General features: G+C 35.9%; 1 protein-coding gene and 1 pseudogene across 3 annotated transcripts in view; both read right to left on the bottom strand.

Moving 5' to 3' along the window:
* The window catches only part of RBM41 (RNA binding motif protein 41), an 80,702-nt gene that overhangs the window by 14,612 nt on the left and 38,679 nt on the right, over positions 1–27,411 (bottom strand). For all 3 annotated transcript variants that reach the window (XM_036016846.1, XM_028522614.2, XM_036016845.1), the window contains exon 5: positions 23,285–23,688. In XM_036016846.1, coding sequence (XP_035872739.1) covers positions 23,285–23,688 — 404 coding nt within the window. The remainder of the gene's footprint in view (positions 1–23,284; positions 23,689–27,411) is intronic.
* LOC118498558 lies at positions 16,992–22,326 on the bottom strand (annotated as a pseudogene).

Below are 27,411 nucleotides of genomic sequence, written 5' to 3'. Positions count from 1 at the left end.
CTCGATACATAAAATTCTGGTAAAAGACTAAACATTATTATGTTAAATGTTATCAATGGAAAAAAGAGGTTATGGTTAAGTTTAGGGCACTATATATGGTGACAGTTTCACGATATACACATATTTTCAAACTCTTCAACATGCGTACATTAAATATGTACAGCTTTTTATATGTCAATCATGTATCAATTAAAAAAAAAGTAGCCAAAACATGTACACCTGAAACCATGAAACATTGCTCAAAGGAATTAAAGACTGAAATAATGATTCCATGGACTGGAAGATAATATTATTGGTAAAATGTCCATACTACCCAAAATTATCTACAGATTTAATCTAATTCCTATCAAAATCCCAGTAGTATTTTCATAAAAATAGAAAAAAGAGTTGTAAAATTCAAATGGAATTACAAGAGACCACAAATAGCCAAAGCAATCCTGAGAAATGAAAACTAAACTGAAGGCCTCACACATCTTCATTTCAAAGCACAGAGCCTAGAAATAAACCAATGATTGACAAGGGAGGAGGGCAAGGTACATAATAAGTAAAGAGCTGTCTTTTCAAAAACAGTATTGGGAAGAGTTGGTACCCACAGTTAAAAGAATAAAATTGGACTCATATCATACACAAAAATCAACTCAAAATGGATTAAACATAAGAACAGAAAATCTAGACTTTTGGTCAAGGTGGCAAAATAGGCAAACATAGCTTGCTTCTGTGCAAAATCACATCAAAATTACAACTAAAACATACAACCAACTATCACTGAGAACCATCAGAAATTGAGTTGAATGGAAGTCTGACAACTGTTGAATTAAACCGCATCTATCCAGACTGGTAGGAGTGCAGAAGTGGAATGGGCTGGTCACTCAACCATGTGTGGTGGGTAAGAATTCTGGAGGGATATCTTGGGAGTGAGCAGTCCCAGGCCCACACCAGGACCCCCAGATCCCAGGGTTCCAGTGCCAGGAATATAAATCACCACAACTTCTGGCTGCAAAAAAAAAGCAGGGATTGAGTTGGTGGAAAGAAACTGCTGGTGCCCCAAGCATTTCCTCTTAAAGAACCTACACACAAACTCACCTACTCCAACTCACTCCCTCTGAGCTCCAGCATCATGGTAGGCATTAAAATGGAAGGCACAATAAGGAGTTTTCTGGACAAAGAAGGCTAAAAGAATACACTTCCACCAAACCAGCATTGCAAGACATGCTGAAGGGACTGTTTTAAGAAAATAAAGAAAAAGAGTAAGAGAGAGGGGAACACAGGTACAAAGGGCAAAAATGGCAATGAATAAGTACTTATCAGTGATAACCTTAAATATAAATGGATTAACTCTTCAAATCAAAACACATAGGGTAGCTGAATAGATAAGAAAACATGACTCCCACATATGCTGCCTACAAGAGACCCACCTCAGAATAAAAGACTTACAGAGACTGAAAGTGAAGGGTTGGAAAAAAAATATTTGAAGCAAATGGACAGAGAAAAAAACCTGGGATAGCAATGCATATATCAGACAAAAAAAGACTTCAAAACAAAGGCCATAAAAAGAGACACAGAAGGACATTTTTAATACTTAAGGGAAGAATCCATCAAGAAGACATAGATATTGTAAACTTGCATGCAACCAAAATAGGAGAACCCGAGTATATAACGAAGTTTTGGAAGACTTTAAGAAGGATATAGACAGCAACACAATTATAGTAGGTGACTTTAACAGCCCACTGTTAACAATGGATAAATCTGCAAAACAAAATATCAACAAGGATAATGTGGCACTGAATGACGTACCAGGTCAAAAGGACTTTAACTTATATATACAGAACCATTCATCCCAAAGAAGTAAAATATACACTCTTTTCAAATGCACATCAAATATTTTCAAAGATAGACCACATGATAGGACACAAAACAGTTGCCTCAACAAATTCAAGAAAATTGGAATCATACCAAGCATTTTCTCTGACCACAAGGGACTTAAACTAGAAACAAACCTCAAGGAAAAACAGAAAATCATTCAAATACATTGAAATGGAAGAAAATGCTATTAAATAATGAATGTGTTAATGAAGAGATTAAGGAAGAAATCAAAAAGTTTCTGGAAACAAATGAAAATGAACACACAGCAGCCCCAAACCTGTAAGACAGAGCAAAGGTAGTCCTGAGATGGAACTTTATATCCATACAGGCCTATCTTACAAAGGTAGAAACACTTCAAATAAAAGACCTAATTCTGTATCTACAAAAACTAGAGTAACAACAAGAAACCAAACCCACAGCGAGTAGAAGAAAGGAAATAATCAAGATAAGAAAAGAATTAGAGACTAGAAAAAAATTAAAGGATCTAAGAATCTAGGAGGTAGTTCTTTGAAAAGATAAACAGAATCAACAAGCCTTTAACCAGACTCATCAAGAAAGAGAGGACCCAAATAAATAAAATCAGAACTGAAAGAGGCAAAATTACAACTGATATCACAGAAACACAAAGGATTGTAAGAAATTACTGCAAACAACAATATGCCAAAAAATTTGAAAACCTTGCTAAAATGAACAAATTTCTAAAAACATACAATCTTCCAGAACTGAACCAAGAAGAAGTAGAAAGCCTGAACAGACCAATAACATGTAGTGAAATTGAAGCAGTAATTTAAAAACCCCTGACACACAAAAGCCCTGGATCAGACGGTTTCACAGGAGAATTTTATAAAACACTTACCAAAGGGGTAACCCCTATCCTGCACAGACTATTCCAAAATATACAAGAAGAGGGAAGAGCCCCAATTTTTTTATGAGGCCAGCATCATCCTAATCCCAAAACCAGATAAAGATATAACAAAGAAAGGAAGCTACAAGCCAATATCACTGATGAACATAGATGCTATAATCCTCCACAAAATATTGGCAAGCCACATCCAGCAATACATTAAAAAGATCACACACCACGATCACGTGGGATTCATCCCTGGAGTACATGATGGTAGAATATTTACATATCAATAAACGTAATACATCACATAAACAAAAGGACAGACAAAAATCACATGATGATAATAGATGAAGAAAAAGCATGTAATAAGGTACAGCACTCATTTATGATAAAAACACTCAGCAAAGTGGCAATAGAGGGAGCATACCTCAACACAATAAAGGCCATATATGAGATACCTACAGCCAACATTGTACTCAATGGGCAAAAACTAAAGGCTTTCCCACTGAGATCAGGAGCAAGATAAGGGTGTTTGCTTTCACCGATTTTATTAAACATAGTATTTGGTGTTCTAGCTACTGTGATCAGACAAGAAAAAGATAAAAAGCATCCAAATTGGAAAGGGGGAAGTAAAACTGTCACTGTTTGGAGATGAAATGATAGTAAATAGACATTTTTATAAGACTCCACCAAACACCTACTCAACCTAATAAGTGAATTTGGTAAAACAGCAGGCTACAAAGTCAATATTCAGAAAGTGAATGTACATTTGTACACCAACAATGAACTATAAGAAACAGAAATTAGGGAAAAAATCTCATTTGCCATAACAAAAAGAAAAATAAAGTACCTAGGAATAAACCTAACCAAGGAGGTAAGAGACTTGTACTCAGAAAACTACAAAACTCTGAAGAAAGAAATGAAGGAACACACAAATAAATAGACATATATACTGTGTTCTTTAGTTGGAAGAATTAACATTATCAAACTGTCCATACTAACGAAAGCAATTTAAGATTCAATGCAATCCATATTAAGAATACCAATGACATATTTCACAGATATAGAGAAAACATTTCAAAAATGTATATGGATCCACAAATGATGCTGAATAGCCTCAGCCATTTTGAGAAAGAAGAAAGAAGTAGGTAGGATCATATCTCCTGATACCAAACTATATTAGAAGGTCACTGTAATCAAAACAGTCAGGTACTGGCATAAGAACAGACATATAGATCAATGGAACAGAATAGAGAGCACAGAAATAAACCCATGTCTCCATGGTGAATTAATACTCGATAAAGGGGGCAGGAGCATTAAACAGTGTGAAAGTAGCTTCTTCAACAAATAGCATTGGGAGATCTGGACAGCTACATGCAAAAAAAGAGAAACTTGACCATCAAGTACTCCATACAGAAAAATAAAGTCAAGACGGATAAAAGGCTTAAATATAAGTTGTGATACCATGAAAGCCCTAGAGGAGAACTTAGGCAGGAAAATTTCAGATATCCCACAGAGAAATATTTTTACTGATATGTCCTCTAGAGCAAGGGACATAAGGGAAAGAGTAAACAAATGGGACTATATCAAGTTAAAAACTTCTGCAGAAGAAAAGCATCCACAAAACCGAAAGGGAACCAACTATATGGGAAAAATATATTTGTCAATGATAACTTGGACATGGTTTTGATCTCTAAAATATATAAAGAACACACATGTCTCCACACCAGGGAAGACAAAGGATCCAATTAAAAAATGCACAAATGACCTGGGCAGTTTCCCAAAGAGGACATACAAAGGCCCAGAGACATATGAAAAGATGTCCAGCATCACTAGCCATCAGAAATGCAAATTAAAACAATTAGTTACTATTTCACACTGGTCAGAATGGCCATCATTTACAAATTAACAAACAACAAGTGCTGGTGAGGTTGTAGAGAAAAGGGAACCCTAGTGCACTGTTGGTGGGAAGGCAGACTGGTGCAGCCACTGTGGAAAACAGTATGGACTTTGCTCTGAAAACTAAAAATGGAACTGCCTTTTGACCCCGCAATTCCTCTGTGGGATAATACCCTAAGAATTCTGAAACACCAATTCAAATGTACTTATGCATCCCAATGTTCATAGCAGCATTATTTACAATAGTCATGTGCTGGAAACAGCCTAAGTGCCCATCCATAAATGAGTGCATAAAAAAACTGTGGTACATTTACACAATGGAATACTACACAGAAAATGAAAAACCTCTTACCCTTCATGACAGTATGGGTGGATCTGGAGAGTATTACAGTAAGTAAAATAAGCCAGGGGAGAAAGACACATACCATATGATCTCACCTATAAGTGGAACCTAATAGACAAGAAAAACAAGTGAGCAAAACAGAACCAGAGACTTAGAAATAAAGAACATACTGACAGTGACCAGAAGGGAGAAGGGTGATAATGAGGACAAGAAGGGGAAGTGTCAAGGAACATGTATAAGGGACATATGAACAAAGACAATGGGGTAGGGGAGGATTTAATGTAGGAGTAGGGGTTGGGTAGGCCAAGGAAAAGTAATGGGAAAAAATGGAGACAACTGTAATTGTACAACAACAACAACAAAAATTAAAAAAGAAACTCCTACAACTCAGCAGCAAAAAGACAAACCACCCAATTTTCAAAAATGGGCCAAACACCTAAATAGCCATTTAATCAAAGAACACACAGAGGAAATAAGTGTTGCTGAGAACATACAGAAATTGGAACCCTTGTACACTGTGGGTAGAAATGTAAAACAGTGTAGGCTCTTTGGAGAACATCATGGAGGCTCCTCCACAAATTAAAACTAAAACTACCATATGATGCAGCAATCCTATTTCTGAGTACTTACTCAAAAAATTAAAATGAGGATCTTGAAGAGATATCTGAACTTACATATTCATTGCAGCACTGTTCATAATAGCCATGAGATGAAAACAACCTAAATATCAATCATGGATGAATATCTAAGGAATACGTGGCATAACACAATGGAATATTATACAGCCAGGAAAAAGAAAAATCTTGTCATATGCAACAACGTAAATGAAGCTTGAGTACATTACACTAAGTGTAATAAGCCAGTCACAACAGGAGCAATACTGTATGATAAAACTTGTGGCATCTACAGTAGTCAACCTCATGGAAACAGAAACTAGAATGGTGGTTGCCAGGGGCTGTGGAAAGGGGAAAATGTTGATTTGCTGTTCAATGGGTATAAAGTTTAGCTATGCAAGATGACTAAGTTCTAGGTCTTTGCTGTACAGCATTGTGCCTATAGTTAACAATACTGTAACATACATTTAATATTTTGTTAAGGTGGTAGATTTCAGGTTATGTATATTTTACTACAATAAAAAAAAAAGAGGAGATCCCTGGCTGGTATAGCTCAGTGGATAGAGCGTGTGAACCAGAGGATCACTGGGTTGATTCCCAGGCAGGGCACATGCATGGGTTGCAGGCCAAGTCCCCATGTGGTGGCACACAAGAGGTAACCACACATTGATGTTTCTCTCCCTCTCTTTCTCCTTCCCTTACCCTCTCTCTAAAAATAAATAAATAAAATCTTAAAATAAAGAAGTGGAGAAAAAAAGATCAGTATATTTACTAGCATAATTTACATCCTTTAATATCTTAAAAGAACATGAGAAAAATTTGGACAGGAGAAGCAAAAACAAAGAGCTAGGAAATAAAGCCCACTTAGTGACTTAACTTCTGAAACATAAATAAATACATTAAACACTGTAATAAGCTGATTTTTTTTATGTCTCAAAGTCTTTAGAGGCTGAATATCCACACATTTAGCATTTCACTATATTTTTATCTTAAAGATAAGTAACACAGAATAATTCTCTTGTGGTTCCCTTAAGTAATTTCAGGTGACCTAGAGTTTTGGTTCTAAAATACTCATCATAGCAGCATCATCGAATTAAATGACCAAAGAAACAAGTCTGTAAATATATGGCAAGTTTCTCACCAAGCAGGGAAGATCCATACTAAGATTGTTCCCTTTAATATGAACATTTAAAAAAAAAAACAAAACAAGAGAATTTCTTTCACAGTGGCTTGGTCACTTCTTGATTGGATTTATCTTCTCTGCTCCAAAAACATGTTTTATGCATGCATATATAAAAAGATAAACCCAAAGATATAGCTAAGCTAGAAAACAAGATAAACATTTCTGTGAAACAGAAAATCAATTTCTAAGTGGCAACAGAGAATGAGTCTCTTCCTGGTATTCCTCTGAAATATACAGTATTGTTTTTTATTTTTAAAATTTCATATAAATGGTACTATACTATATATATTCTTTTACATCTACCTGTTTTAATTTTTAAAAAGACTTTATTTTTCAAAACAGAAACTTACACATTTACAGAAAAACTGAGAAGCTAGTACAAAGAGTTCCCACATACCACACACCCAGCTTCCTCTATTATTAACATCTTAGTCTAATTACTACAGAGGATTTCCAGCCAAGATGGAGGTGTAGGTATATACACTTTGCCTCCTCACACGACCAAAAGGACAACAACAAATTTAAACACAAAAAATAACCAGAACTGCCAGGAAATTGAAATCTACGGAAGTCTGACAACCAAGGAGTTAAAGAAGAAATATTCATTCAGACTGGTAGGAGAGATGGAGACAGGTAGCCGGGGTGGAGAGAACTTGTGGTAAGGTGGCAGCTGGAGGACCTACAAGGGAGAGGTGGCAGCTGGTGAACTAGGTAATCCTACATTTGTGTGTGGATAAACCAGAAGGAACAACTGAGGAGTGAGACAGACTGCACAACCCAGGGTTCCAGTATGGGAAAGGAAAGCCTTAACCTCTGGCTGTAAAAACCTATGGGGGCTGTATGGCAGGAAAAACTCCCAGCCTCACAGAAGAGTTTGTTGGAGAGACCTACAGGGTTCTAGAACATACCCAAGACTACTAATCCAGGAATCAGCACCAGAAGGGACCAACTTGCTTATGGGTAGTAGAGGAAGTGACTGAAAGCCAGCAGAGAGCTGAGCAAGTAGCATTGTTCTCTCTTTGACCCTTCCCCCACATACAGTACCACAACACAGTGACTTGGGTTGCCCTGCTCTGGTGAATACCTAAGGCTCCACCCTTTACCATGTAACGGGTGCACTGAAACAGACAAAAAAATGACTCAAATGAAAGAACAGATCAAAGCTCCAAAAATAGAACAAAGCGATGAAGAGATAGCCAGCCTATCAGATGCACTGTTCAAAACACTGATAATCAGAATACTTCCAGAAATGGTTGAATATGGATGCAAAATAGAGGATAAAGTGATGGCTATGCAAAGTGAAATAAAGAAAAAATAGACAGGGAACCAACAGTGAAGGGAAGAAACCAGAACTGAAATCGACAATTTGGAGAAGGAAGACATAAACATCCAACTGGAACAGAATGAAGAAACAAGAATTCCAAAAAACGAGGAGAGGCTTAGGAACCTCAACTTTAAATGTTCCAACACCTGAATCATAGGGGTGCCATAAGGAGAAGAGGAAGAGTAAGAAATTGAAAACTTATTTGAAAAAAACAATGGAGGTGAACTTCCCCAATCTGACAAAGGAAACGCACTTCCAGGAAGTCCGGGAAGCTTAGAGAGTCCCAAAGAAGTTGTATCTAAGGAAGTACACACCGAGGCACATTACCCAAGATGAAAGGAGAGAATCTTAAAAGCAGCAAGAGAAAAGGAGACAGTTACCTACAAAGGAGTTCCCATTAGACTACCAGTTGATATCTCAAAAGAAATCTTGCAGGTAAGAAGGGGGTGGAAAGAAGTATTCCAACTCATGTAAAGCAAGGACCTACATCCAAGATGACTCTATCCAGCAAAGCTATCATTTAGAATGGAAGGGCAGATAGAGTGCTTCCCAGATAAGGTCAAGTTAAAGGAATTCATTACCAAACCCTCATTATATGAAATGTTGAAGGGACTATCTAAGAGAAAGCTAAAAACTATGAACAGTAAAATGACAACAAACTCACAACTATCAACAACTGAACCTAAGAAAAACAAAAAGGAAAATGAACCAAGCAAACTAGAACAGGAACAGAAGCACAGAAACGGAGATCACATGGAAGGTTATCAGTGGGGAAGGGGATGAGGGAGAATGGGGGAAAAGGTACAGGGAATAAGCATAAATAAATGGTAGGTACAAAACAGAGAGGGGGAGGTTAAGCATAGTATAGAAAAGGTAGAAGCCAAAGAACTTATATGTATGACCCATGAATATGAACTAAGGCTGGGAATGCTGGTGGGAGGGGTGGTGCAGGATGGAGAGTAATAAAGATTAGAAAAAAGCAGGACAACTCTAAATACCATAATCAATAAAATATACTTTAAAATAATTACTATGCATTATTAAAATAAATGAATTAATATAGATATATTATTAATTCCATAATCTATTCATATTTTCTTATTTTTCCTCCTAAAGTCCTTTTTCTGTTCCAGGGCCCTATCCAGGAAACCACAGTACACTTGGTTTTTATGTGTCTTTATGTTCCTCTTGGCTCTGGCAGTTAATCAGACTTTGTTTTTGATGATTTCAACAGTTTTAAGGAAAGCTGATCAGATACTTGGTAGGATGCCACATTACTGGAATTTTTCTGGTGTTTTTCTCATGGTTAGACTGGGGTCATGAATTACTAGGAAAAAGACCCCAGAGGAAAAAGTACAGCTTGATCATATTATACCAACCATACATACTATCAGTATGACTTGTGACTGTTGATGTTGGCCCTGATAACTTGGCTGAGGCAGTTTTTGGTTTCTACTCTGTAATGTTACTTTGTTTTCTACCTTTCCATACTGTACTTTTTAAAGAAGTCACCATAAGTAGCTCAAGAACCTCAAGGTGGAGCATCTACATAAATTATTTAAAATTCTTCTTCATTGGGTATTTGTCTCCTCTCCCTCTTATATCAACTTATTCAATTGTTTTGTTTATTATCAGCTTGGACTCATATATATTTATTCTGTACTTTGGGGCATAGTCCAACACTAATTTACTTACTTTGATGTACAAATTGTTCCAACTTTGGTCATTGGCAACTCTTTCAGTTGGCTCATGTGCTCCTTTGACATACCTATAATATTTTTATGTTGTTGGTTGTAGCACTTCCTTATTTTTTGGCACTACAAAATGCCCAAGGCTCATCTTGTATAATTCCTGCCCCCAGTGCTAGAATCAGCCATTTCTCTAAAGAGCCTGGTTACTTTTATTAGAGAATAATATTAGAAACTAAGATCTGGGTGCCAAACATGTTTGTTGCTCCTGGAATGTCACTTCATTTAGACCCTGTCAGCTAAGAGAAAAGAAATTAATACTAACCTGTGTATATATACATATCTATACATATTTCAATATGTAGTCATCCATGTATTACATTAAACATGAGTTCATAATATCTCCAACTATAAACCATTACCACATGGATAATTCTGGTTTTCCTCCTTTGCTTATCTGTAAATTCCAAGGGTGAAAAACCTGGCTCCCACCATCTGCTATCCATTTACTTAATTGCTCCATTTCATTTTACATGTATAATATCAGAATTGTTAACCTGTACTCCCATATTACACAATCGTATCAACTAGGGCACAGTGATTATGTGCAGTTCTGTTTGCCTCTGTCACTTCCGCAGTCCACACATTTCCATAGATATTTAGGTCAGCACCTTTTCCCTCACACCTTCACTGAGGGTGCTTCATATATCTGTAACACAGACTCTCCTGTCAGCCTGCATTCCTTCCTGGGGTTCCCCAACCTCCTAAATAATTTTTTAATATTTGTATACATCAAGGGTCACTCTTCATGCTGTACAGTTATGGGTTTCAACAGATTCATGTCCTGCATTCACTATTAAATTATTAAATTATCATAGAGAACAATTTCACTGCCCTAAAAATCTGTGCTTTATCTATTCCTCTCTCCACCATTTACCCAAACTATTGGAAACTAATGATCATTTACTGTTGCTGCAGTTTTGTGTTTACCAAAATGTCATATAATTGAAATCATATAATACATAGTCTTCTCATACTAGCTTCTTTCACTTATTAAAATGCATTTATAACCCCTCTATGTCTTTTTGTAGCTTTATAGCTTATTTTTTTTTTTATTGCTGAATTATATTCCATTGTACAGGGTCTGGCAGAAGTAAGGCTTACTTGACTGTGGCAGGTAGGGTACAAGAATGTCTTGCACAATATGGAGAGCAATTTGAATATTTCACCTAAAATGTTACATGGTGTGCTTGAGTGTGACATTGTTATGTTACAGCATTACATGCTTATGCTTTTGTGATAAAAAGGGATATTATTTGTGCCAGACCCTGTACAGTTGTAGCACAGATGAATGTTTCATTCATCTATAGAACATCTTGATTGCAGTTTTTTTTAGCAGTTATGAATAAAACTGCTGGGTTTTCATTCACATGCTGGGTTTTGTATAAATATAGGTTTTCAAATCAATTGTGGTAAATAACTAGAAGCACAATTATGGGATTATATGGTAAAACAATGTTAAGCTTTGTAAGAGACTGTCAAACTAACTTCCAAAGAGATTGTATCATTTTGTATTCTCACCAGTAACGAATATGAGTTCTTGTTGGTCAGGATCCTCACTAGCATTTGGTACTGTCAATTTTATTGTGATTTTTTTTGTATATTCTAATAGGTGTATAATGTCATCTCACTATTGTTTTATTATGCAGTTCCCTTATGACAAGTAACCATGAGCTCCTTCTATATGCTTATTTGACATGCACATAACTTCTTTGGGAAAGTGTCTGTTCTTTTGTCCATTTTTAATTGGGTAGTTCATTTTACTACTGGTGAGTTTTAGAAGTTCTTTGTGTATTTTGGATACAAGTCATTTATTAGGCATGTGTTTTGAAAATATTTTCTTCCAGTATGTGGCTTGCTTTTTGATTCTTTTAAAAGTATCTTTCACATAGTAGTTTACTATTTTAATAAAGCCTGATTTATCATTTTTGTTTCATAAATTATGCTTTTGGTATTGCATCTATTATTGTGTCACCAAACACAAGGTCACTTAGATTTTCTCCCATTTTCTTCTACAAGTTTTATGGTATTGTGTTTTGCATTTGAATCTACAATCTATTTTGCGTTAATTTTTTGAAGAATGTAAAATCTGTGTCGATTCATTCTTTTTTCATGCTGATATTCAGTTATTCAGCATAATTTGATGAAAAGACTATGCTTTCTCCATTTAATTGCCTTTGCTCCCTTGTCAAAGATTGGTCCACTATATCTGTGTGAATCTATTTCTGAATTCTTTATTCTGCTCAATTGGTCATGTGTCTTTGAAGTTGAGTAGTGTCAGTCCTTCAACTGTGTAGTTGTTATTCAGTACTGTGTTAGATATTCTGAATCTTTTATCTTCCTAGAAACTTAGAATCAGTCTGTCTATATTCACAAAATAGGTTGCTGGGATTTTGGTGGGACTGTGTGGAACCTACATATTAATATGGGAAAAATTGATACCTTAATATTAAGTCATCCAATCCATAAACACTGGACATCTCTGCATTTATTTATACCTTCTTTACCTTTTCATCAGTATTTTGTAGTTTCCTGCATGTAAGTGCTGTAAAAATTTGGATACATTTATATCTAATTATTTCACTATTTTCTGATGCTATTGAAAAAGGTGAAAGATTTATATGATCTGAAGAGAAACCAGAGTATGTGGTGCTATTGTAAATAGTGGTTTTATATCAATTTCAATTCTTAATTTCTTGGTATACAGGAAAACAACTGACTTTCTCCAACCTTGCTATACTCACTTATTAGTCCCAGAAGTTGTTTTAGGGTCACTGTTTGGGATTTTCCATATAGAACTACATGTCATCTATGAACAGAGATGGTTTATATTTTCCTTTCCAATATGTGTACTTTTCATTTTATTTTCCTATTTTATTTCACTGTTTAGCATTTCCAGTACAATATTTTAAGAAGTGGTGAGAGGAGATACCCTTGCCTTGTTTCTGATCAAAGGGGAAAGCATCCAGTTTTTTACCACTAAGTATGTTAGCTCTAGGGTTTGTAGATATTCTTTATCAAGTTGACAATGTTCACCTCTTTTCTTAGTTCAATGAGGGTTTGTATCATTAATGATGTTGAATTTTGTCAAGTATTTTTTCTATACCAACTGAAATAATGATATGATTTTTTTTCTTTAGTCTGTTGATGTGGTGGATTACATTAACTGAGCTTGAAATGTTGAACCAGTCGTAGATACCTGTAATAAATCCCACATGTTCACAATACAGAATTCTTTTGATACATTGTTGGATTTCATTTTCCAATACTTTGATTTTTAAATAAAAATATCTCCTTCAACTATTCTGATCTCCCTAATTTTAGGATTTTTGCATCTATGATCATAAGAGACATTGGTCATCAGTTTTTCTTTATTGTAATATCTTTACCTGGTTTTGATATTAAGCTAAGGCTGGTTCTCATAAAATGAGTCAGAAAATATTCCCTTTGCTTCTCAAAGACAAAAACCACATGATCATATCAATAGATGCAGAAAAAGCATTTGATAAGGTACAGCACCCATTTATGATAAAAACACTCAGTAAAGTGGGAATAGAGGGAGCATTCCTCAACATAATAAAGGCCATATATGAGAAACCTACAGCCAACATTATACTCAATGGGCAAAAATTAAAATCTTTTCCACTAAGAACAGGAACAAGACAAGGATGTCCACTTTCATCACTTCTATTCAATATAGTACTGGAAGTTCTAGCCACAGCAATCAGAAAAGAAAAAGAAATAAAAGGAATCCAAATCGGAAAGGAGGAAACAAAACTGTCACTGTTTGCAGATGACATGATAGTGTACATAGAAAATCCTATAGAGTCCACCAAAAAACTGCTTGACCTAATCAATGAATTTGGTAAAACAGCGGGATACAAAGTCAATAGCCAGAAATCAAAGGCATTTCTGTACACCAACAATGAAACAGCACAAGCAGAAATCAAGAAAAAAATCCCATTTGAAATAGCAAAAAGAAAAATAAAATACCTAGGAATAAACCTAACCAAAGAGGTAAAAGACCTGTATTCAGAAAACTACATAACATTGAGAAGAGAAATCAAGGAAGACACAAACAAATGGAAACATATACCGTGTTCATGGATTGGAAGAATTAATATCATTAAAATGTCCATACTACCAAAAGCAATTTACACATTCAATGCAATACCTATTAAAGTACCAATGGCATATTCCACAGACATAGAAAAAACACTTCAACAATTTATATGGAACCATAAACGACCCCGAATAGCTGCTGCAATTTTGAGAAAGAAGAGTAAAGTAGGAGGAATCACAATACCTGACACTAAACTATACTATAAGGCCACTGTAATCAAAACAGCCTGGTACTGGCATAAAAACAGGCACATACACCAATGGAACAGAACAGAGAGCCCAGAAATAAACCCAAGCCTCTACGGTCAATTAATATTTGACAAAGGAAGCAGCAACATAAAATGGAATAAAAATAGCCTCTTCAACAAATGGTGTTGGGAGAACTGGACAGCTACGTGCAAAAAAATGAAACTCAAGCACCAACTTACACCTTATACAAAAATAGATTCAAGGTGGATAAAAGACTTAAATATAAAGCGTGACACCATTAAAGTCCTAGAAGAGAACGTAGGTAGGAAAATCTCAGATATTTCACGCAGAAACTTTTTTACTGACATGTCTCCTAGAGCGAGGGACATAAAGGAAAGAATAAACAAATGGGACCTCATCAAAATTAAAAGCTTTTGCACAGCTAAGGAAAACAGTATCAAAATAAAAAGAGAACCAACTGTATGGGAAAACATATTTGCCAATGATACCTCAGACAAGGGTTTAATCTCCAAAATATATAAAGAACTTACACGACTCCACTCTAAGAAGACAAGTAACCCAATTAAAAAAAATGGGCAAAGGACTTGAACAGACACTTCTCCAAGGAGGACATACAGAAAATCCAAAGACACATGAAGCGATGCTCAATATCGCTAGCCATCAGAGAGATGCAGATTAAAACCACAATGAGATACCACTTCACACCAGTCAGAATGGCCATCATAAACAAAGCAACAAACAACAAGTGTTGGAGAGGATGTGGAGAAAGGGGGTTCCTAGTGCACTGTTGGTGGGACTGCAGACTGGTACAACCACTATGGAAAGCAGTTTGGAACTTCCTCAGAAAACTAAAAATGGATCTGCCTTTTGACTCTGCAATTCCATTGCTGGGACTCTATCCTAAGAACACTAAAACACCAATACAAAAGAACCTTTGCACCCCGATGTTCATAGCAGCACAATTTACAATACCTAGGTTCTGGAAGCAACCTAGATGCCCATCAGTAAATGAATGGATCAAAAAACTATGGTACATTTACACAATGGAATTCTATGCAGCAGAAAGAAAGAAGGAGCTCATACCCTTTGCAACAGCATGGATGGAGCTGGAAAGCATTATGCTAAGTGAAACAAGCCAGGCAGTGAAAGACAAATACCACATGATATCACCTTTAACGGGAATCTAAACAACAAAACAAAACAAAACTAGCAAAATATAACCAAGGACACTGAAATAGGGGATAGTCTTACAGTGGCCAGAGGGGAGAGAAGAGGGAATTTCAGGGGGGATTGGGTAGGGATTACAGGAACAAATTTGGAGGACACATGGACAAAAACTAGGGGTGGGGGGTAATGGGGGGAAGGGGGGAGGGTTGGGTGGGTGGGCTGGAATGGGAGTAGGGGGGAGAAAACTGTACTTGAACAATGATTAAAATAAAATAAAATTAAAAAAAAGAAAATATTCCTTTTGCTTCTAAATATTGTAGAGAATGAGTATCATTTTATATGATTTCACTTTTACCCCTCTCTTAGTATATCAATTATACTTCTGTTTATATATCTTTTAGTGGTTGGCCTAGAGTTTGCAATATATTCAATACATTTATAACTAATCTAAATTGACTCTCAAATAACACTATACTATTTCACAGGGAGTGCGGATACATTATAATAGTTACATAAATTAAATACTAATTCCTCTCTCCTATACCTTATAATATTCCTGCCATTGATTTCACTTATCATATACTAAAATTACCTAACACATTGCTATTATTACTTTGAACAATTATCTTTTAGATCATTTAAAATAAAAAAAAAAATTAAAGACTTTACCTTCAGGTATTCCTCTCTGTGTTTTTTTTTTTTTTTTAACAGAGATCTGTTTTTTTTAACCTATATCATTTTTCTTCTCTCTGAAGAACTTAAAAAACAAAAACTAAAACAAAACATTTCTTGTAAGACAGGTTTACTGGCAACAAATTCCTTCAGTTTTTCTTTGTTTGATAAAATCTTTCTTTTTCCTTCACTTTTGAAGGATACTTTCGCTGAATGCAGAATGCTATGTAGGTGGGGGAGGGGGTTTCAATACTTTAAATATTTCATGCCATTGTCTTCTTGCTTGCATGGTTTCTGATGAGAAATCCAATACAATTCTTATCTTTGTTTCTCTATAGGCAAAGTGTTTCTTTTTTCCTTTCTGGCTATTTTCAACATTTTCTCTGTCTTCCATTTTCTGTATTTGAACATGATAAGCTTAGGTATATATTTTTGAGGGTAGTTATCCTGCTTGGTGTTCTGTTCAGATCCTGTATCAATGGTCTGGTATCTGTCAGTAATTTTGGAAAATTATCGACCATCATTACTTCAGATATTTCTTCTGCTCCTTTCTCTCTTATCCTTCTGGTATTCCAATAATGAGTATGTTAAACCTTTTAAAATTGTCACATGGTTCTTGGATATTCTGTTCATTTTTTTTTGTTTGTTTAACTACAAGTATTTATTGATGGATCAGATAATAGTTTTAATCCAATAAGGCACACCATGGATTAAAACAGTTTACTATGTAGCCAAAAGGAGGAAAAAGCCATAATTTTAGGATCTTTAAGTATGCAAATCAAGGAGCCTTTGAAGTACCTCTCTAACAGAACAGCATCAGACAAATCTTCCTTTTTATATGATTCCTATACTACCTCACTTGATTACAAAGTCAGACTGATACTTCACCAAGAATTTCTCAGTCATTTACATTTGAGTCTTCCAGCCTGGCCAGTCCTCTGTTCTCTACTCTTCCTAATCCCTTGCAGTGGTGTCTGTCTGTCTGTCTGTCTCTCTCTCTTTTAGCAACCCCTTTCCTAAAGTATTGTGCATATATCTTGGATAGCCTTCCAAAGCAAGGAAACATGCAAGCAAGCAATAAGTCAGACAAAATCACCCAAGGGCAGTTACAAGGATGAACAGACTCATAAAGACAGATGTTAGGATGACAACAGCCTGATTCAACGAGGTCTGTACTAAACTGACTTAGACGGAAAATTTGCTCTGGCTCATGCAAAGGTCTATAATGCCACCTCAGGTTGTGCCACCAGTGCCAGACCCCTTGTTTCTAAGGGGTTTAGCAATGGTCAAAGAGAGGAGCTAGGAAATTGGTGTAACCAGGCTACTAATGATATAATACATTCAAAGCTCTGGACCTGTCTTAGGAGCTGACTATGGATTCCAGCATTAACATTTTCCAAGTGTAAAATTCATAAAGTATTGGCATAAAACTTACAGATACTGAGGGCAATCTTTAAACCTTTTGGACTGGGATAAGTAGGCACTTCTGTAACACTAATCTTTCTATCTGGAAATGTGAACTGCAAAACATTCTAGGGCACATAACATTGAGGCATAAGCCATGCTGCAAATGTGGGAATACATGAGGCTTTTAGGGTACCCAGCCACCTTGTTCAAAAAACCATGAGAAAGTCCCCAAGCATTTTGTTAGAGCAGCCATTCTGGTGGTAACAGTCTCCCAAAACTAGACAAATCTGTAGGCATATGGCTTTTTTTCTGAAAAGTTAACACTATACTAGCAAGAGCAGCCATGTAGGTATGTATGATGAGAATCAGAGGCCAGAGGTAGAGCTACCTGGGCAAGTCAGCTGAAAGGCTGTGCCCTATACCTTTCACTAAGGCCACCACCTTTCAAGAAGATCTCTAAACCACAGCCCTTGGGTGACAAAGCAGAGTGCAGGGGACCAAGAGATAGTCAGTTGTCTGACAGGTGTTGGTTATTGAAAAGCTCCTGGAGGCAACACCCCAGAGATCTATTTAAGAGTAAAGGTAGTTCAAAACTGCGAGATCACTAAACTATCCTGCCAAGTCAGAAATACACTGAACAGGCATAGCTTGGGGTGCCAAGTAGAACAGAGGAGACTGAAGCTTAATAAAAAGCAGGGAGACTGAAAGGCTAAGTGAATGATGTATTGGGTGAAAGAGTAGTAGAAAGCAAATGACATATAAAAAGGATAGAGGAGCATGTCAAAACCTTGTTGGAGGGAAGGCAGTGCGGCTATAGTTTACAACCAATGAAAGAGCTATGGTGGCTGGTTCTTGACCTGATTCAGTTTCCCACTTTCTCAGACAAGATGCACATGTAGCATTCAGCAGTAGAACAGGGGTGGAGCTGAGGCTGGGAAAATATTTAGAAATGGAGATAACCAGCAAATGATATGGAACAGATACCGACTGTGTGGACCATTCTGTAATGTCCTGTTTATACACCAAAGGCAAGTTCATGTTGGCAGAACACATTGGGGGCTGTCATGCAACAGCAGTGCTTTGGGAGAAGGTGAATGATGGGGTGGAGGTGGGGTGGTGGACAGGAGGACTCCTAAGTTCCAGTTCTTAAATACTAGACAGCAAGGAACAGTTTGGTCTCAGTCCTTTAGTGAAGAAATCTGATGCTCATTTTCTGTTCTACATCCACCTTCTCCAAAACCTTGACAACTTCTGTGAAAGATACGGCACTGTCCCCATCTTAATCAGCTTCCTGGATAGTCCTTTCTGTGATGCTGCCCAGCTGTTCATCTGAGATGCTCACTCTGATCATCATATGTAGCACCTGTAACAGCTCATCACAGGAGATCTTGTCATCTTTATCCAAATCATCTAGTCGACAAGCAAAGTGCAGCTTGTTGCTTTGGCTGTTAAGTGGTTCTGGTCTATTCACATCTTTACTCTTTTTATTGTCTTCAATGGGTTGGAAATCAACCAAAGTTCTCATGAATCCATGGAAGTTTACCTGGTCTTCTCCATCTGGAAAAAAAGGAATTGATGATCTGGTCTCTCAGTGGGTTCATGGCAAGTTCTGGAATCCACTGGAAGTCCAGGTTGGTGAACTGGATATAGAGGCGGGTGATCTGACTGTGGGAAAAGCCAGTTTCCTTCTTGATCTCTTCAAGCTCTTCTTCCCACAGTGACATGGAGGCCCAAGACCCCATCACTGAGTCAGGAGCTCCTCTGGGAGCAGGCACCCCAGAAAAGACTGCAGTAGTCGGAGGAAAGGATTGGAAAGAGGAAGGGCCAGGGGTCAAGAAGGCAGAAGGCAGGGTATCCATGCTGAACTCTATTCTGCTAATTTTTTTATGTCTTTTTCTCTTTGCATTTCAGTTTGGGAACTTTGTATGGATACGTCTTCAAGCTTACTGATTCTTTCCTTGGCTGTACCAATCTAATGATAAACCTATGAAAATCATCATTTCCATTATAGTGTTTTTTATTACCAGTATCTTCTGATTCTTTCTTAGAGTTTCTATTTCTCTGATTACATTACCTATGTGTTTTTGCATGTTGTGTAATATTTCTAATACACTCTTCAGCATTTAATCACAGTTATTTTAAATTCCATATATGTGATCATTCCAAAACTTGAGCTATATGTGACTTTGGCTCTGATGCTTGTTTTGTTTCTTGAGACTGTTTTTTTTTTCCTTTTAGCATGCCTCATAATTTCTTCTATGTTGAAACCCATACTTAATGTATGCTGTATTAGGAACTAAGGTAAAAAGGCCATTAGCATAATGTTTTATGTTAATCTGGTGAGGAGTTGGACTGTGTTTATTAATGTCTGCTCAAGCTATAGGCATCACAGGGTTTCAGTTTTCTCTAATGTCCTTGTTTTTTGTCTCCCATGTTTTCTTCAGATTTCCCTAAAAACCTCTTAAATAGAGTCTGAGCCCTGCAGGTGTAACCCACAGTTATTACACTGAAGCCCTATTCATGCAGTGGTAAGGTATAAAGTAAGGGGAAATATTCTGTAATCCTATAATCAAGCCTCAGTCTTTCAGTATGCCTGTGTTCCCTACCTGTACTTTTCAGAATTGTGTCAGAATTTTTTTTCTTTCTCTGTTAGATGAGAAAGGAAGGCTAGAAGGGCCTGAAGTTAGATGATTTCCCTTCTCTCACACTGGAGAAGACTTTGGTAGTTTTACTTGTTGGGTAGTTCTTTGTTAGACAGAAGTTCTAAGTATATTTCAAAATTACTACTTTTCTGTTCCCCATGCCAGGAACACATATTTGTCTTGGCTCTTCGACCTGAGAACCTAGTGGGGTTCCTGGAGGTATTTATTGACTAATTCCAGAGGCACTGTGGCTACCATATATGGTGGTTCTACGAATACTACTTGATTTACTACTAGTCAGGAACAGAGTTTTTCCTCAGCTCTTCAACTTGAGAACCTGTTATGTTCAAATACTAATCTATACTTTGCCTCAACCAATTTGTCAAAGTTACCACTCAAGTATTCTTACCAGTTTATGGCTCCTGATAAGTAGATCTGGCCTGTGATTCTTGGTAATTTCCTGTCTCTCCAGATTTAGGGGTTGCAGTTTGCTCTGTGACTTCAATTTTCTGATGGGTCCAAGAAAAAACTCATTGATTTTTAGCTTGTTTGGCTGCATTTCTTGTTGTAAGACAGGAGTGATGACTTCAAAGCACCTTATATGCTGGAGTTGAAACCAGAAGTCTGCAACTAGCCATTTTCATTCAACATTATGTTTGTGAGCTGCAACTACACTGATACCTATAGTTATAGTTTATTCATTTTCTCTACCATATAGTATTCTATTTTATGAATATACCATGCTTTATCCATTCTCCTACTGATGAACATGTATGTTGTTTACAAATAATGTTACAATGAGCATCCTTATAACACCTCCTAATGTGCATGTGTAAGAATTCCTCTAGGATAGATACCTAGAAATGGCACTGCTGATCCATACTGTATGAGCATCTTCTATTTTACTAGATATTGCCACAATGTTCTTGAAAGTGATTGTACTCATTTATACCCAGCCAGAAATATATTAGAGTTCTTAATGTTCCATATGTTCACTAATACTTGGCATCACCATGCTTTTATGCTAACATCCTGGTTGGTAAATAGTATTGCATTATGGTTTTATTTTGTATGTCTTTAATTGCTGATGAGAGTTAATAAGTTAATTAGACAATCATGTTTTCTCATTTAGGAGTTGCCTATTAATAGCTTCTGACCATTTTATTGGGTTGTTTGTATTTTTCTTATTAATTTGCAGGGAGAGATTTCCTTAAAACGATTTGTAAAGCACAAACCATGAAGTAAACTACTGATGATGTAGTTACATTAAAATGAAAGGCTTCTACTTAATGTAAGACATCAGAAGTGATGTTAAAATGATAAGCCACTCACTGGGAAAATGTATTTGCTAAATAAGCAGAAAGGATTTGTATTGATAATTTAAAAATAATCTCTGTAAATAATATGAAAAACTAAACAACCAAATAGTAGGCAAAAAGGAACAGACAACTTACAGAAGGTTCCTGAAAGGTTAATAAGTTTATAAACATATGCATAATGTCACTGGAATCCAGAAACATGCAAATTAAAACAATGAGATACCTTTCTAATATGTTAGACTGGCAAAAATAAAAAGTCTACTATTACAAAGTATTGGCAAGGATGTGAAAGAGATCTCTGAAACCCTGTTCATGGAGTTGATATACATATCCTATATACGCAGTAATTCCACTCCTGGGTATGTAGTCTACAACAGGGATTCTTAAAATGTCTCTTAGACCAGGAGCATCTCTTGGGAACTTGGAAATGCAAATTCTCAGGCCCTACTCCAGAAGTACTGAATAAAAAATTCTGTGGGCGGAGCCAAGCAATCTGTTTTAACAGCCCTGTCAGGTGATTCTGGTGTACACTAACATTTGATAATCACTGCAATAAAGCAGTATTTTTCCAGCTTTTTTTGACTAAGATCTACAGGAAGAAATGCATTCTGGCCCACAAACATCTATCCTCCCCTTCTCTCGTGTGTGTGCACACACATGCAAAACAAAACCTTCAAAAAACAGTACTTAATATTTATATTTAATTGATATTGATATTTTATATTCTATTCTACTTCATTTCATTAAAAATTTGCTGATTGTGACTTACTAATTATATAATAATGTTTGTTGCAGAATTCTCTGCAAAACAAAAATGAACAGAGAAAGTCTTCAGGATATTGGATAAATGAATTATACTATATTTCTACAATGGAATACATAGTTCCTAATATCATTAGAAATAAATTTCAAAACCATGCATATTGACTTTAAAAATCAAGCTATAGAAGGGGTACGTAGGCCCTGGCTGGTGGGGCTCAGAGGATTGAGCACCAGCCTCTGAACCAAAGGGTCACTGGTTAAATTCCCAGTCAGGGTCCATGCCTGGGTTGCAGGCCAGGTTCCCAATTGGGGGTGCATGACAGGCAACCACACATTGAGGTTTCTCTCCCTCTTTCTCTAAAAATAAATAAAATATTTTAAAAAGAAGGTTATGTAGGTTATGATTTCCTCTACATAGTTTTAAAGTATATAAAACTATATGTTGTTTATGAATATATAGCTATGTAGTAAAAATATAAAACAAAGATTATTTACAAGTTTACTTGGATATTTGCCAATTTCTCAAGACTTAGATGCCCTGTGCATTCACTTTGCTCTTAACTACCAGCATCTGAAGTCATATGTCATATGAAAGCCAGGTGGAGCATTTGGAGTAACCCAAGAACTTATATGCATGAATGAACAATGGTATGGGGATTGCCTGAGGGACTGGGGGGTGCAAAGGGGGAAAATTGGGACAATTATAATAGCATAATCCATGTAATATAATTAAAAAAACTCACATGGTATCAGTAAATCCTAGTCATAACCAGAATATCAATTATTGACTAATTCCAGAGGCACCATGGCTATGATACATGGTGGTTTTATCAATACTACCTGACTCATTGCTAGCCTAGGAAATTGGAAGTTACTTTTCCTTCAATTGAGGTCTTCTAGTAGGTACAGACTAGAGTCTCTTCAAGATTTCTTTAAAATTTTAAGGGTAGTTTAGGACCTTAGAAAACCACGAAGAACATCATAGGAAATATACTACTTATGTAGTATGCAGAGAAAGAATAGTCAAGGTCAAGGAAAAACACAATCACTATGCCTATGTCATAATTCTTTGGTATAATCAAAGTGAATATAAAAGTACTACTTTATGTAGAGGTAAATTAAAATGAAAACAACCCATTTTTTTTCTTGGTTTAGCCTATACCTTGTTTGGCTCCCCTGGATTATATGAAGAAAACATAGGAATTTTTCGGATCTCCTCCTCTGACAAACGATTTCTCTGGATCTCATCTTCTGGGACAAATTCTATTGGCTGCGTCAGCTTCTTAGGCCCAGTCCAACACTGCTCAGGTGAATTATCAATAACTTTTGCCACATGGAGACTGGGACTTTTACCCTGTGCTGCCTGTTCTCCCTTGTCCTGGAGTAATGGCGGGTTCTCAGCTGTGCCACTATCTCCCACTGATGTAGCTGAGACCAGTGAGTGGGAAGCAAAGGGTTCACCTCTCATAAGATGGAACTCTTCAAGACGTTTTTTCATTATCATCTCTTGGTAAAAACTTTCCAGGTTGTTCATGGGATCACCTTTGTTCTTCTTTTGGGGTTCATCTGGATCAAGACAAAGAGATATGGAAGTTCTACAAAGCCTACCAATAAAACCTTTAACAAATTAATAAAAATTAAATCTTGGATCTCAGGTATAGAAACTCTGCTGGGGCAGGTATTTATAACCAATGACAGTAGTACATAGCTATTTTATTGCAGTGCATTGCAAGCAAGGCTGGAGCTACACTGAGACAAGTGAGGCACCTGGGGTGCAAAATTTAAGGAGGTGCTCACTCTCAGGGTCATGCAAGTATATATACCTAACTGATAAGGACACTTGAAAAATGTAACCAGTATGGCATTATTACACTTCTCAAAGTTAATAATTCCTTAATATCATCTAATACCAAGTTCATATTGAAATGGCCCTAATTATCTCAAAGATATCTTTTTACACTTGGTTGTTTTAACTAGCCTTTGGCTGTTATATCTCTTAAGCCTTATTATTTTAAAATAGTACCCCTTCTTTCCCAACCCTCCAACCCACTTTCTCCCCCATCCATTGATTTATGAGAGGAACCTAACAAATGAATGCGACTGATCGTTCTTCATGGTATTATTTAACTTGTTCCTTAATCCCTTCCATTTCTTACAAACTGTCAGTTAAATTTAGAGCTATTATGTCTAATACAGTACCCACTGGCCACACAAATCTATCTATATTAATCTTTTAAATGTCCGTTTTTCAAACTAGTCACATTTCAAATGTTCACAGCCACCTGTGGCTAGTGGATATCATGTTGGGCAAAAAAGATAAAGAACATTTACATCATTATACAAGTTGCATAAGATTCAGGTTTCATATTTTTAGATAAGAATTCTCCTCCAAAGAGAGATGTGTACTTTCTGTTATATCATAAGGCATATAATGTTTGGTGGTCCCATTTTTAGTGATGCTGAAATTGATCAGTGAATTCAGATGGTATTAGTTGGATCCCTCCATTACGAAGTTCTCCCATTCACGTTTCACCTAATGGGTTTTACATTCATTATGACTGTTGCCTGGATCTAATAATTTATTAAGAGTTGTGAAATGGAGCTCTCCTGATTCTACTATTTCTTTATATTTATTATTTAGAATTGTATAATAAACTTACCATCAAATAGTTTCCCTATATACAGTTCATACAGGAAAGGCAGGATAAATGCTTGATTTTTCCCATTATTTACCAACTATGACAGTAATGAGTTGATACCTTAGAAATATCCAGTGTTGATCAATACTTATTCTAATTTTAATTTTATTTTTTAAAGATTTTATTAATTTTTAGAGAGAGGGGAAAAGGGAAGGAGAATGAGAGGGAGAGAAACATCAATGTGTGGTTGCCTCTCATGTGTCCCCTACTTGGGAACCTGGCCTGCAACCCAGGCATGTGCCCTGACTGGTAATTGAACTGGAGACCCTTTGGTTCACAGGCCCACGCTCAATTCACTGAGCCACACCAGCCAGGGTGATCAATGATTATTTTTAGTATAATTGTGAGATCATGTAGTTTCACAAATTTGATGTGCTTTTTAGTGGGAAAATTATCCCACTTAGGACTATAAGAGTCTCTTCAAATTGACTCCTGTATTGCTTTTCAGTTTTCTGGCACAGTAAGTTGTCCCAAGCTCACCTTGCACATTTTCTGACTCATACCCGGAATATTTTGCCAAGGACTCCTGGCTTCTTTTAATGGGAAATAGTATTTAGAAAGTCAAATGTGTTGCTAGGTGTGTTCATTGCTATTGAGTTGTTATTGATACTAGGCATTTTCAGTGGACAAAACCAGGACATTTTTTAAAAGAGGAAAATAAATCAGACTGGTATTTCTACTTCAAATGTAAGATTATAAGGTTTTTACTCAAACTCCTTGATGTTAGACTTGTATATCTGTTTTCACATATGCTTAAAATATTGGCTCTTAGTATTAAAAATTATTTATTAGTTTTTTCTGCAATATATTTATAGAATTTTTAAATGTCAATAACAATACTAATATGACTGTCAATGAAATTACTGAATAGTTTTATATTTCTTTGCACTTATCTTTATCCTTAAAATATATCCCATTAGAAATGTACATATATTGTTTCAAAGTCATTTTAAATAAATGTTTCCTCTGTATTGTTGTTACCAACTTTATAGTTTTAGGTTCATCTGCTTCAGGTTGTTATGAATTTTAGGGATTGATGTTTTTTCCCTTTTTGATTTTTAAATTATGCAAAACATTTACATGGGTCTGAATTGAAAACTGTGTTATACATTATACAGTACTTTTACAGCTGTTTCACTTCCATCTCTGTCCTCTTTATCGTACTCCTTTCCTTCCCCATGAATAACAATTTTTACTAGGTTTTGGCTTTATGGTTGCACTGATCCCTTTTTGAAAATATAAGCAAATAGGCATATGTATACATATACATACATATGTATATGTCATTATTTACATCCCTCTCCTACTGTTTACAACTTACTTTTCTGCACTTAACAATATACACTTCAGATAACTCCATATTAATATGTATAGCTCTTTCCCTTCTTTCTGATAGCTGTGTAATACTCCACTGTGAGGATGTTCCATAGTTTATTCAACTATTCCCTATTAAGGCACACTGGTATTGTATCCAGTCATTTCTGCTGTTATAAATAATATCCTGATAAACAACCTTGTGCATATAGGATTTTGTATTTTTCCAGTACATCTCTGAAATAGATTCCAAGAGATGGGTTTGCTGAGACAAAGGGTCAAATGTATGTGTAATTTTTCTCTATATTGATAATTCCACTTTGTAGAAGTTGTACTATTATGCATTTCCACCAGCAAGGTATAAGAATATATATGGAAAGATTTCTGAAGTCTCCAAAGGATAAAGCATTAAAAAAATATTGACAAATTCAACTACATTAAAATTAAAAACTTCTGTTCATCAGAAAAAATATAAAAAATAGAAAAGTCTTAGAACAAGAAAAGATATTTGCTGCACAAATAACGGATAAAGAATACAGCCATTAGGAAACTGGGTAAAGGATCAAAAAGGTTCCTCAAAAAAGATACAATATATATAGCTAATAAATACATAGAAAATTACTCAATGACATTAGAATTCAGAGAAATGTTAACTAAGAAGAAAATACTAATAGAAAACTGTCATATTGGCAAAAAAAAATAAAAAGGAATACAAATAGAGATTGTAAAGCAAATGAAACCTTCATACATTGCCGGTAGGAATGTGCAACTACAGTGCAAACCACTATGACATCATTTACTAATGTTGAATTTATGCTCATAAATATGGCCCATCCATTCCACTCCTATGTATAAACTATAGAAAAATTAGGTTCATGTCCACCAGGATACAATAAGAATAGTTTGATCTGTGGTATTTATAATAGCCTGGAACTAGAAAAAAATACAAGTGTCCTCAGAAGAATCAATTACAAAATTATATTTAAGTTTATATAATGAAATACAACATTCCAGTGAAAGTGAACAAATTTCAGCTACATATGACCAAGTGTATGAATGTCCCAATGTATATACTCAAAAAATATTTATTCAGTGACTATTATGATCATCACATTATTCTAGGTTCTTGAGATACATCAATAAATGAAACAAAGATTTCTATCTTCATAGAGCTAAGTGAATTATTATATTAGAAGGTTCTGTTACATTATGAGTGCTTTAAAAAAGAAAACATATAGCAGTGTAAGGGATGACTGGTAGTGCTAAGACTTGGTAA

Source organism: Phyllostomus discolor, chromosome X (assembly GCF_004126475.2).
Source record: "Phyllostomus discolor isolate MPI-MPIP mPhyDis1 chromosome X, mPhyDis1.pri.v3, whole genome shotgun sequence".
NCBI lineage: Eukaryota > Metazoa > Chordata > Mammalia > Chiroptera > Phyllostomidae > Phyllostomus > Phyllostomus discolor.
Note: the sequence above shows the minus strand (reverse complement) of the source record. Positions and strands in the feature narration are given on the sequence as shown.